This window comes from Oncorhynchus keta, chromosome 22 (assembly GCF_023373465.1).
Source record: "Oncorhynchus keta strain PuntledgeMale-10-30-2019 chromosome 22, Oket_V2, whole genome shotgun sequence".
NCBI classification, from domain to species: domain Eukaryota; kingdom Metazoa; phylum Chordata; class Actinopteri; order Salmoniformes; family Salmonidae; genus Oncorhynchus; species Oncorhynchus keta.
This window is the reverse complement of record NC_068442.1, coordinates 42,872,928-42,884,557: the sequence shown is the minus strand read 5'-3', so window position 1 is coordinate 42,884,557 and position 11,630 is coordinate 42,872,928. Positions and strand designations below refer to the sequence as shown.

The 11,630-nt window shown below is 48.2% G+C and overlaps 1 protein-coding gene across 2 annotated transcripts in view; it reads right to left on the bottom strand.

The window, feature by feature from the left end:
* LOC118400675 (inaD-like protein) overlaps nucleotides 1-11,630 on the bottom strand; it is a 309,349-nt gene that overhangs the window by 247,897 nt on the left and 49,822 nt on the right. For both annotated transcript variants that reach the window (XM_052475280.1, XM_052475281.1), the window contains 4 exons: nucleotides 10,836-10,970; nucleotides 1,108-1,284; nucleotides 914-985; nucleotides 363-710 (listed from right to left, as the gene is read on the bottom strand). In XM_052475280.1, coding sequence (XP_052331240.1) covers nucleotides 363-710; nucleotides 914-985; nucleotides 1,108-1,284; nucleotides 10,836-10,970 — 732 coding nt within the window. The remainder of the gene's footprint in view (nucleotides 1-362; nucleotides 711-913; nucleotides 986-1,107; nucleotides 1,285-10,835; nucleotides 10,971-11,630) is intronic.

The following is an 11,630-nucleotide window of genomic DNA, read 5'->3' as shown; positions in this document are numbered from 1 at the left end:
TACCTGGTAGTCTAGGATGCTGAAGCCCAGGCCTCTCTCTCTCCTACCTGGTAGTCTAGGATGCTGAAGCCCAGGCCTCTCTCTCCCCTACCTGGTAGTCTAGGATGCTGAAGCCCAGGCCTCTCTCTCCCCTACCTGGTAGTCTAGGATGCTGAAGCCCAGGCCTCTCTCTCCCCTACCTGGTAGTCTAGGATGCTGAAGCCCAGGCCTCTCTCTCTCCCTACCTGGTAGTCTAGGATGCTGAAGCCCAGGCCTCTCTCTCTCCCTACCTGGTAGTCTAGGATGCTGAAGCCCAGGCCTCTCTCTCTCCCTCTCTCAATACCTGTAGTCTAGGATGCTGAAGCCCAGGCCTCTCTCCCTACCTGGTAGTCTAGGATGCTGAAGCCCAGGTCTCTCTCTCTCTTCTCCAGCTCCAACAACTGGATGTCTGGGGACCACAGAGCCAGCTCTCCCTCTTCATTCCATGTGGGCACTTGCTCCTCCTCTGAGATCTCCTTCAGGGTGGCTTGGTCCTCCTCTGAGATCTCCTTCAGGGTGGCTTGGTCCTCCTCTGAGATCTCCTTCAGGGTGGCTTGGTCCTCCTCTGAGATCTCCTTCAGGGTGGCTTGGTCCTCCTCTGAGATCTCCTTCAGGGTGGCTTGGTCCTCCTCTGAGATCTCCTTCAGGGTGGCTTGGTCCTCCTCTGAGATCTCCTTTAGGGTGGCTCGGTCCTGCTGGGTGAAAAATTAACACGGTTAAGACAGGATATTTTAGATTCCAGAACATCTTTACCAGATAAAAACAGATATGTGTTGTACTGCAGTACATCATGCTACAACACAGACTGTCACCTGGCAACCGTCATTGGCTATGTTACACACAGTAAGCTGTCCAGTAAGTGTCAGCACTGCAGTGAAATTATAGAGTAGCATACCTGAAGCTGGTCACCAGTAGGGTCTCGGCGGTATGCCTGACTAACCCATACAGAAGACAGCTTGGCTTCCATCTAGAAGGACATGCAGCATGGCTATCATACGCATGTGTGTGTGTGTGTACATGTGTGTGCATGCTTACATATGTGAGCGTGTGTATGTGCACGTGTGTGACTGTCTGAATGTGTGTCCTGACCTCAGAGAGGCTGGCAGCAGTGCTGGGCGAGCGCCACTTATCGTCCCGGTCATGCTGGTAGTCTGAGTTCTCTTCTGTCAGGTGTCTGCAGCACACCAGGGTGAAGGGAGGGGGAACCTCACGAAGGAATGCCACCGCCTCGCGCCTCGACTTGCCGTACAGCTGCACCGCGTTTACCTGTAGACAGAGACACAAGTAAGCACGTTCAGCGACACAAACACAATTCACACGTAGCGTACAGGACATTCCCTTAAGTTATCATGAACACAATAACACACAGAGGTGCTCTATCTCCTGCACAAGGCAGACACACAGAAAAGCAGGCCATTCACCTGCACAGTGTGCGCACACACACACACACACACAATTCACTTAGAGGAAATACACTGGTGACCAGTTTCAAAAGGGAAGATACACTATACAGTACAATTCAAAAAGTTTGGACACAGAATAATAGTGAAGACATCTAAACTATGAAATAACACATATGGAATCCTGTAGTAACCAAAAAAGTGTTAAACAAATCCAAATATATTTTAGATTTTAGCCACCCTTTGCCTTGATGGAAGCTTTGCACACTCTTGGCATTCTCTCAACCAGCTTCACATGGAATGCTTTTCCAACAGTCTTGAAGGAGTTCTAGGATGAGAGAAAGCCAAGAGTGTGCAAAGCTGTCATCTTAACACTACAGCATACAATGACATTCTAGACAATTCTGTGTTTCCAACTTTGGGACAATTGTTTGGGGAAGGCCCTTTCCTCTTTCAGCATGACAATGCCCCCATGCACAAAGCAAGGTCCATACAGAAATGTTTTGTCGAGATCGGTGTGGAAGAACTTGATTGGCCTGCAGAGAGCACTCACCTCAACCCCATCGAAGATGAATTGGAATGCCGACTGCAAGCCAGGCCTAATCGCGCAACATCAGTGTCCGACCTCACTAATGCTCTTGTCGCTGAATGGAAACAAGTCTCCGCAGCAATGTTCCAACATCTAGTGGAAAGGCATCCCAGAAAAGTGGAGGGGGGGGGACCAACTCCATGTTAATGCCCATGATTTTGGAATGAGAGGTTTGACGAGCAGGTGTCCACATACACTACATGACCAGAAGTAAGACATCAGAAGCTAATGGAGGTCAATTTGTGACTTCAACAATTCCCAAAGGTTCTCTCACTGTTAATTAAGTGAACCAAGAGAGATATAGTAGCCCGCAGGAGGGTGTGTGTTGGTACTTGCGCCCGTGTGTGCGCCTGCACACGCGCCTGTGTGTGCTCGTGATCATGCATGTGTGTGTGCGCGCGTGTGTGTGTGAGATCAGAGGGGCCAACCCAGTGGTATAGCCCTATTCTCAGTGAGGGGACTCAGGGAGCCGCTGGGCCTCTTGATTGCTGTTTAATGGAGCGGGATGTGCAGGAGCATCTGGAGAGCCCGGCTGACGCTGGCTGCTCCGTGCCATCTGCCCAGAGATGTAGGTGAGACCTGGCCACCTCTACTAAGGTTTAGGGGCCTGCCATCTTACCGGGAGGCTGCGGCTCAGACAAATGTGTGTGTACTAGTATGCAGGGTTGGGGATGTGACGAAGCCTGACATAAAATTGAGCTATACCTCCGGGCATTTAAAACATGAATCTAGCGATACATTTGGAGCTCTACAAACTAACCTCCCTCCTCGCTCTCCTCTCCTCACCTCTCCTCACAGAGTATTCCTGTCCTGTGTGACCGTACCATGGTGGTTGCTTCTGCCACGACTGCCAACAGCAACAGGCTGAGGGCACAGTGGTGAATCTGCACCAAGCCGTGCCAGGGAGGGGAGCGGGCAGGAAGAGGGGTAGGGGGTGCGCAGGGGGTGGCACGGAGGGGGCGAGGGAGGCAGGGGCCTGACGTACAGATGGCCTCGGTTAGCCTGCTAACCCCTCTTCACAGGAGTATGTACCCACACATAAACACTCCCCCAACCACACACTCACATAGACAAACACACACACCTAAAAAAGCCCAATGAACAACAGAAAATACAACAGCCCAGAGTTCCCCTGTAGTGTACATTAGACACGGGTCTAACTAACACCCTCCAGTCACAGCTACATCTGAACTGGAGCCAGGGACATCGCCTGACCACCAAGGTCATTGGACAGCCTCAGGGTGATAGGGAACAAAATATACTAGGAAATGATTTGAAGTTATGACACATTAGATGTGTGCTACCATAATCTAGAGGTTCTGCCAGGTAACCAGTGCATTATGACTGACAGATCACAGGTTTTCTATCACTTCCTGATATTTATGCTACATCCCATCTAATTTTAAATGTCATGGTTTGGTTACTTTGTATGCCTTTAGACAAGGAAAATGTTGTGTGGTGTGTTGTTGTTTCGATGCGGTGTGTTGTTGTTCGATGCGGTGTGTTGTTGTTTCGATGCGGTGTGTTGTTGTTTCGATGCGGTGTGTTGTTGTTCCGATGCGGTGTGTTGTTGTTCCGATGCGGTGTGTTGTTGTTCGATGCGGTGTGTTGTTGTTCGATGCGGTGTGTTGTTGTTTCGATGCGGTGTGTTGTTGTTTCGATGCGGTGTGTTGTTGTTTCGATGCGGTGTGTTGTTGTTTCGATGCGGTGTGTTGTTGTTTCGATGCGGTGTGTTGTTGTTTCGATGCGGTGTGTTGTTGTTCGATGCGGTGTGTTGTTGTTTCGATGCGGTGTGTTGTTGTTTCGATGCGGTGTGTTGTTGTTTCGATGCGGTGTGTTGTTGTTCGATGCGGTGTGTTGTTGGTTCGATACGGTGTGTTGTTGTTCGATGCGGTGTGTTGTTGTTCGATGCGGTGTGTTGTTGTTCGATGCGGTGTGTTGTTGTTCGATGCGGTGTGTTGTTGTTCGATGCGGTGTGTTGTTGTTTCGATGCGGTGTGTTGTTTCGATGCGGTGTGTTGTTCGATGCGGTGTGTTGTTCGATGCGGTGTGTTGTTCGATGCGGTGTGTTGTTTCGATGCGGTGTGTTGTTGTTTCGATGCGGTGTGTTGTTGTTTCGATGCGGTGTGTTGTGCGGTGTGTTGTTGTTTCGATGCGGTGTGTTGTTTCGATGCGGTGTGTTGTTTCGATGCGGTGTGTTGTTTCGATGCGGTGTGTTGTTGTTTCGATGCGGTGTGTTGTTTCGATGCGGTGTGTTGTTGTTTCGATGCGGTGTGTTGTTGTTTCGATGCGGTGTGTTGTTGTTTCGATGCGGTGTGTTGTGCGGTGTGTTGTTGTTTCGATGCGGTGTGTTGTGCGGTGTGTTGTTTCGATGCGGTGTGTTGTTTCGATGCGGTGTGTTGTTTCGATGCGGTGTGTTGTTTCGATGCGGTGTGTTGTTGTTTCGATGCGGTGTGTTGTTGTTTCGATGCGGTGTGTTGTTGTTTCGATGCGGTGTGTTGTTGTTCGATGCGGTGTGTTGTTGTTTCGATGCGGTGTGTTGTTGTTTCGATGCGGTGTGTTGTTGTTTCGATGCGGTGTGTTGTTGTTTCGATGCGGTGTGTTGTGCGGTGTGTTGTTTCGATGCGGTGTGTTGTTTCGATGCGGTGTGTTGTTTTCGATGCGGTGTGTTGTTGTTTTTGATGCGGTGTGTTGTTGTTTTTGATGCGGTGTGTTGTTGTTTCGATGTGGTGTGTTGTTGTTTCGATGCGGTGTTGTGCGGTGTGTTGTTGTTTCGTGCGGTGTGTTGTTTCGATGCGGTGTGTTTTCGTTGTGTTGTTGTTTCGATGCGGTGTGTTGTTGTTTCGATGCGGTGTGTTGTTGTTTCGATGCGGTGTGTTGTTGTTCGATGCGGTGTGTTGTTGTTCGATGCGGTGTGTTGTTGTTCGATGCGGTGTGTTGTTGTTTCGATGCGGTGTGTTTTTGTTTCGTGTGTGTTGTTGTTTGATGCGGTGTGTTGTTGTTTCGATGCGGTGTGTTGTTTCGTGCGGTTGTTGTTGTTTCGATGCGGTGTGTTGTTGTTTCGATGCGGTGTGTTGTTTTTCGATGCGGTGTGTTGTTTCGATGCGGTGTGTTGTTGTTCGATGCGGTGTGTTGTTGTTCGATGCGGTGTGTTGTTGTTTCGATGCGGTGTGTTGTTGTTTCGATGCGGTGTGTTGTTGTTCGATGCGGTGTGTTGTTGTTCGATGCGGTGTGTTGTTGTTCGATGCGGTGTGTTGTTGTTCGATGCGGTGTGTTGTTGTTTTAATCTGCGGTGTGTTGTTGTTTTCGATGCGGTGTGTTGTTGTTTTCGATGCGGTGTGTTGTTGTTTCGATGCGGTGTGTTGTTGTTTCGATGCGGTGTGTTGTTGTTTTGATGCGGTGTGTTGTTGTTTCGATGCGGTGTTGTTGTTGTGCGGTGTTTGTTTGATGCGGTGTGTTGTTGTGTTCGATGCGGTGTGTTGTTGTTTCGATGCGGTGTGTTGTTCGATGCGGTGTGTTGTTGTTTTTAATGCGGTGTGTTGTTTCGATGCGGTGTGTTGTTGTTTCGATGCGGTGTGTTGTTTCGATGCGGTGTGTTGTTTTTCGATGCGGTGTGTTGTTGTTTGATGCGGTGTGTTGTTGTTTCGATGCGGTGTGTTGTTGTTTCGATGCGGTGTGTTGTTCGATGCGGTGTGTTGTTGTTTCGATGCGGTGTGTTGTTGTTTCGATGCGGTGTGTTGTTGTTTCGATGCGGTGTGTTGTTGTTTTCGATGCGGTGTGTTGTTGTTTTTGTCGATGCGGTGTGTTGTTGTTTTTGTTTATGCGGTGTTTGTTGTTGTTTCGATGCGGTGTGTTGTTTCGTTGTGTTGTTTTCGATGCGGTGTGTTGTTGTTTCGATTGTTTCGGTGTGTTGTTTCGATGCGGTGTGTTGTTGTTTGATGCGGTGTGTTGTTGTTTCGATGCGGTGTGTTGTTGTTTTCGATGCGGTGTGTTGTTGTTTTCGATGCGGTGTGTTGTTGTTTGTTGTTTCGCGGTGTGTTGTTGTTTTCGATGCGGTGTGTTGTTTTTTTGATGCGGTGTGTTGTTTCGATGCGGTGTGTTGTTGTTTCGATGCGGTGTGTTGTTGTTTCGATGCGGTGTGTTGTTTCGATGCGGTGTGTTGTTGTTTCGATGCGGTGTGTTGTTGTTTCGATGCGGTGTGTTGTTGTTTCGATGCGGTGTGTTGTTGTTTTCGATGCGGTGTGTTGTTGTTTCGATGCGGTGTGTTGTTGTTTTCGATGCGGTGTGTTGTTGTTTTCGATGCGGTGTGTTGTTGTTTCGATGCGGTGTGTTGTTGTTTCGATGCGGTGTGTTGTTTCGATGCGGTGTGTTGTTGTTTCGATGCGGTGTGTTGTTGTTCGATGCGGTGTGTTGTTGTTTCGATGCGGTGTGTTGTTGTTCGATGCGGTGTGTTGTTGTTTCGATGCGGTGTGTTGTTGTTCGATGCGGTGTGTTGTTGTTTTCGTTGTGTTGTTGTTCGATGCGGTGTGTTGTTGTTTCGATGCGGTGTGTTGTTGTTCGATGCGGTGTGTTGTTGTTCGATGCGTGTGTTGTTGTTTGATGCGGTGTGTTGTTGTTTCGATGCGGTGTGTTGTTGTTCGATGCGGTGTGTTGTTGTTCGATGCGGTGTGTTGTTGTTCGATGCGGTGTGTTGTTGTTCGATGCGGTGTGTTGTTGTTTCGATGCGGTGTGTTGTTGTTTCGATGCGGTGTGTTGTTGTTTTGTTCGATGCGGTGTGTTGTTGTTTTCGATGCGGTGTGTTGTTGTTTCGATGCGGTGTGTTGTTGTTTGTTGATGCGGTGTGTTGTTGTTTCGATGCGGTGTGTTGTTGTTTGTTGTTTCGCGGTGTGTTGTTGTTCGATGCGGTGTGTTGTTGTTCGATGCGGTGTGTTGTTGTTCGATGCGGTGTGTTGTTGTTCGATGCGGTGTGTTGTTGTTTCGATGCGGTGTGTTGTTGTTTCGATGCGGTGTGTTGTTGTTTCGATGCGGTGTGTTGTTGTTCGATGCGGTGTGTTGTTGTTTCGATGCGGTGTGTTGTTGTTTCGATGCGGTGTGTTGTTGTTTCGATGCGGTGTGTTGTTGTTTTTGTTTCGATTCGGTGTGTTGTTGTTTCGATGCGGTGTGTTGTTGTTTCGATGCGGTGTGTTGTTGTTTCGATGCGGTGTGTTGTTTCGATGCGGTGTGTTGTTGTTTCGATGCGGTGTGTTGTTGTTCGATGCGGTGTGTTGTTGTTTCGATGCGGTGTGTTGTTGTTGTTGTGTTGTTGTTCGGCGTGTTTGTTGTTCGATGCGGTGTGTTGTTGTTCGATGCGGTGTGTTGTTGTTTGTTTCGATGCGGTGTGTTGTTGTTCGATGCGGTGTGTTGTTGTTCGATGCGGTGTGTTGTTGTTTCGATGCGGTGTGTTGTTGTTTCGATGCGGTGTGTTGTTGTTTGTGTTGCGGTGTGTTGTTGTTTCGATGCGGTGTGTTGTTGTTTTCGATGCGGTGTGTTGTTGTTTTCGATGCGGTGTGTTGTTGTTTCGATGCGGTGTGTTGTTTCGATGCGGTGTGTTGTTTCGATGCGGTGTGTTGTTGTTTCGATGCGGTGTGTTGTTGTTGTGTTGTTTCGATGCGGTGTGTTGTTTTCGATGCGGTGTGTTGTTGTTCGATGCGGTGTGTTGTTGTTTCGATGCGGTGTGTTGTTGTTTTCGATGCGGTGTGTTGTTGTTTCGATGCGGTGTGTTGTTGTTTCGATGCGGTGTGTTGTTGTTTTCGATGCGGTGTGTTGTTGTTTCGATGCGGTGTGTTGTTGTTTTGATGCGGTGTGTTGTTGTTTCGATGCGGTGTGTTGTTTTTCGATGCGGTGTGTTGTTTCGATGCGGTGTGTTGTTGTTCGATGCGGTGTGTTGTTGTTTCGATGCGGTGTGTTGTTGTTTCGATGCGGTGTGTTGTTGTTCGATGCGGTGTGTTGTTGTTCGATGCGGTGTGTTGTTGTTCGATGCGGTGTGTTGTTGTTTCGATGCGGTGTGTTGTTGTTCGATGCGGTGTGTTGTTGTTCGATGCGGTGTGTTGTTGTTTGATGCGGTGTGTTGTTGTTTTTGATGCGGTGTGTTGTTGTTCGATGCGGTGTGTTGTTTTCGATGCGGTGTGTTGTTTTTCGATGCGGTGTGTTGTTGTTCGATGCGGTGTGTTGTTGTTTCGTGCGGTGTGTTGTTGTTCGATGCGGTGTGTTGTTGTTCGATGCGGTGTGTTGTTGTTCGATGCGGTGTGTTGTTTCGATGCGGTGTGTTGTTGTTCGATGCGGTGTGTTGTTGTTCGATGCGGTGTGTTGTTGTTCGATGCGGTGTGTGTTGTTGTTCGATGCGGTGTGTTGTTGTTTCGATGCGGTGTGTTGTTGTTCGATGCGGTGTGTTGTTGTTTGCGGTGTGTTGTTGTTCGATGCGGTGTGTTGTTTTCGATGCGGTGTGTTGTTGTTTCGATGCGGTGTGTTGTTGTTTCGATGCGGTGTGTTGTTGTTCGATGCGGTGTGTTGTTGTTTCGATGCGGTGTGTTGTTGTTTCGATGCGGTGTGTTGTTGTTTCGATGCGGTGTGTTGTTGTTTTCGATGCGGTGTGTTGTTGTTTCGATGCGGTGTGTTGTTGTTTTCGATGCGGTGTGTTGTTGTTTCGATGCGGTGTGTTGTTGTTTCGATGCGGTGTGTTGTTGTTTCGATGCGGTGTGTTGTTGTTTCGATGCGGTGTGTTGTTGTTTTCGATGCGGTGTGTTGTTGTTTCGATGCGGTGTGTTGTTGTTTTCGATGCGGTGTGTTGTTGTTTGATGCGGTGTGTTGTTGTTTCGATGCGGTGTGTTGTTTTTTCGATGCGGTGTGTTGTTGTTTTGTTTTTGATGCGGTGTGTTGTTGTTTTCGATGCGGTGTGTTGTTTTCGATGCGGTGTGTTGTTTTCGATGCGGTGTGTTGTTTTCGATGCGGTGTGTTGTTTCGATGCGGTGTGTTGTTTCGATGCGGTGTGTTGTTTCGATGCGGTGTGTTGTTGTGTTGTTTTCGATGCGGTGTGTTGTTTCGATGCGGTGTGTTGTTTCGTGCGGTGTGTTGTTTTCGGTGTGTTGTTTTCGATGCGGTGTGGTTGTTTCGATGCGGTGTGTTGTTTTTAGATGCGGTGTGTTGTTTTTTCGATGCGGTGTGTTGTTGTTCGATGCGGTGTGTTGTTGTTCGATGCGGTGTGTTGTTGTTCGATGCGGTGTGTTGTTGTTCGATGCGGTGTGTTGTGTTGTTCGATGCGGTGTGTTGTTGTTCGATGCGGTGTGTTGTTGTTCGATGCGGTGTGTTGTTGTTGTTTGTTGTTCGATGCGGTGTGTTGTTGTTTGCGGTGTGTTGTTGTTTCGATGCGGTGTGTTGTTGTTTCGATGCGGTGTGTTGTTGTTTCGATGCGGTGTGTTGTTGTTTCGATGCGGTGTGTTGTTGTTTTTCGATGCGGTGTGTTGTTGTTTCGATGCGGTGTGTTGTTGTTTCGATGCGGTGTGTTGTTGTTTCGATGCGGTGTGTTGTTGTTTCGATGCGGTGTGTTATGCGGTGTGTTGTTGTTTCGATGCGGTGTGTTGTTGTTTCGATGCGGTGTGTTGTGCGGTGTGTTGTTGTTTCGATGCGGTGTGTTGTTGTTTCGATGCGGTGTGTTGTTGTTTTCGGTGTGTTGTTGTTTTGTTGTTTCGATGCGGTGTGTTGTTTCGATGCGGTGTGTTGTTTCGATGCGGTGTGTTGTTTCGATGCGGTGTGTTGTTTCGATGCGGTGTGTTGTTGTTCGATGCGGTGTGTTGTTGTTCGATGCGGTGTGTTGTTGTTCGATGCGGTGTGTTGTTGTTCGATGCGGTGTGTTGTTTCGATGCGGTGTGTTGTTTCGATGCGGTGTGTTGTTGTTCGATGCGGTGTGTTGTTTCGATGCGGTGTGTTGTTTCGATGCGGTGTGTTGTTTCGATGCGGTGTGTTGTTGTTCGATGCGGTGTGTTGTTGTTCGATGTTGTGTGTTGTTGTTCGATGCGGTGTGTTGTTGTTTCGATGCGGGGTGTTGTTGTTCGATGTGGTGTGGTGTTGTTTCGATGCGGGGTGGTGTTGTTTCGATGCGGGGTGTTGTTGTTTCGATGCGGTGTGTTGTTGTTTCGATGCGGTGTGTTGTTGTTCGATGCGGTGTGTTGTTGTTCGATGCGGGGTGGTGTTGTTTCGATGCGGGGTGTTGTTGTTTCGATGCGGTGTGTTGTTGTTTCGATGCGGTGTGTTGTTGGTTCGATGCGGTGTGTTGGTTCGATGCGGTGTGTTGTTGTTTCGATGCGGTGTGTTGTTTCGATGCGGTGTGTTGTTTCGATGCGGTGTGTTGTTGTTCGATGCGGTGTGTTGTTGTTCGATGCGGTGTGTTGTTGTTCGATGTGGTGTGTTGTTGTTCGATGTGGTGTGTTGTTGTTTCGATGCGGTGTGTTGTTTCGATGCGGTGTGTTGTTGTTTCGATGCGGTGTGTTGTTTCGATGCGGTGTGTTGTTCGATGCGGTGTGTTGTTGTTCGATGCGGTGTGTTGTTGTTCGATGTGGTGTGTTGTTTCGATGCGGTGTGTTGTTCGATGCGGTGTGTTGTTTCGATGCGGTGTGTTGTTGTTCGATGTGGTGTGTTGTTTCGATGCGGTGTGTTGTTTCGATGCGGTGTGTTGTTGTTCGATGCGGTGTGTTGTTGTTCGATGTGGTGTGTTGTTGTTCGATGTGGTGTGTTGTTGTTCGATGTGGTGTGTTGTTGTTCGATGTGGTGTGTTGTTGTTCGATGCCTGTCCAGTACCTCTAGTAGTTCGTCATCTGGTCTCAGGAGGCCGTGTTTGGCCACAGGCCCTTCTGGGGCCACAGAGGAGATGTAGTGGTGGCCGTCAAACGAGTCCAACTCCACCCCCAGACGCATGGTGTGGATGGGTAGTAGCTAGGATAAAAAAAATAATAGAATACTTTATCATCTAATCAAATGCGCCCGAATACAACAGGTGTAGTAGACCTTACTGTGAAATGCTTACTTACAAGCCCTTAACCAACAATGCAGTTCAAGAAATAAGTTAAGAAAATATTTACTAAATAAATGAAAGTACCATTTTATAAAAATTGTAACACAATAAAATAACAATACCGAGGCTATATACCGAGTCAGTGTGCGGGGGCAAAATTAGAGGTAATTTGTACATGTAGGTGGGGGTAAAGTGACTATGCATAGATAATAAAAAGTGAGTAGCAGCAGTGTAAAAACTATTTTAAAAACATTACAATAAATTCACAACACACTGAGTGCCTTCAGGCCCCTACTCCACCACTACCATATATCTACAATACAAAATCCATGTGTACGTGTGTGTACAGTGCGTATGTTATCGTGTGTGTGTGCATGTGTCTGTGCCTATGTTTGTGTTGCTTCACAGTCCCCGCTGTTCCATAAGGTGTTTATGTTTTTAAATCTAATTTTACTACTTGCATCAGTTACTTGATGTGGTCATGGCTCTGTAGTACTGTGGGCCTCCCAGTCTGTTCTGGACTTGGGGACTGTGAAGAGACGTCTTGTGGAGTATGCACAGGTGTCCGAGCTGTGTGCCAG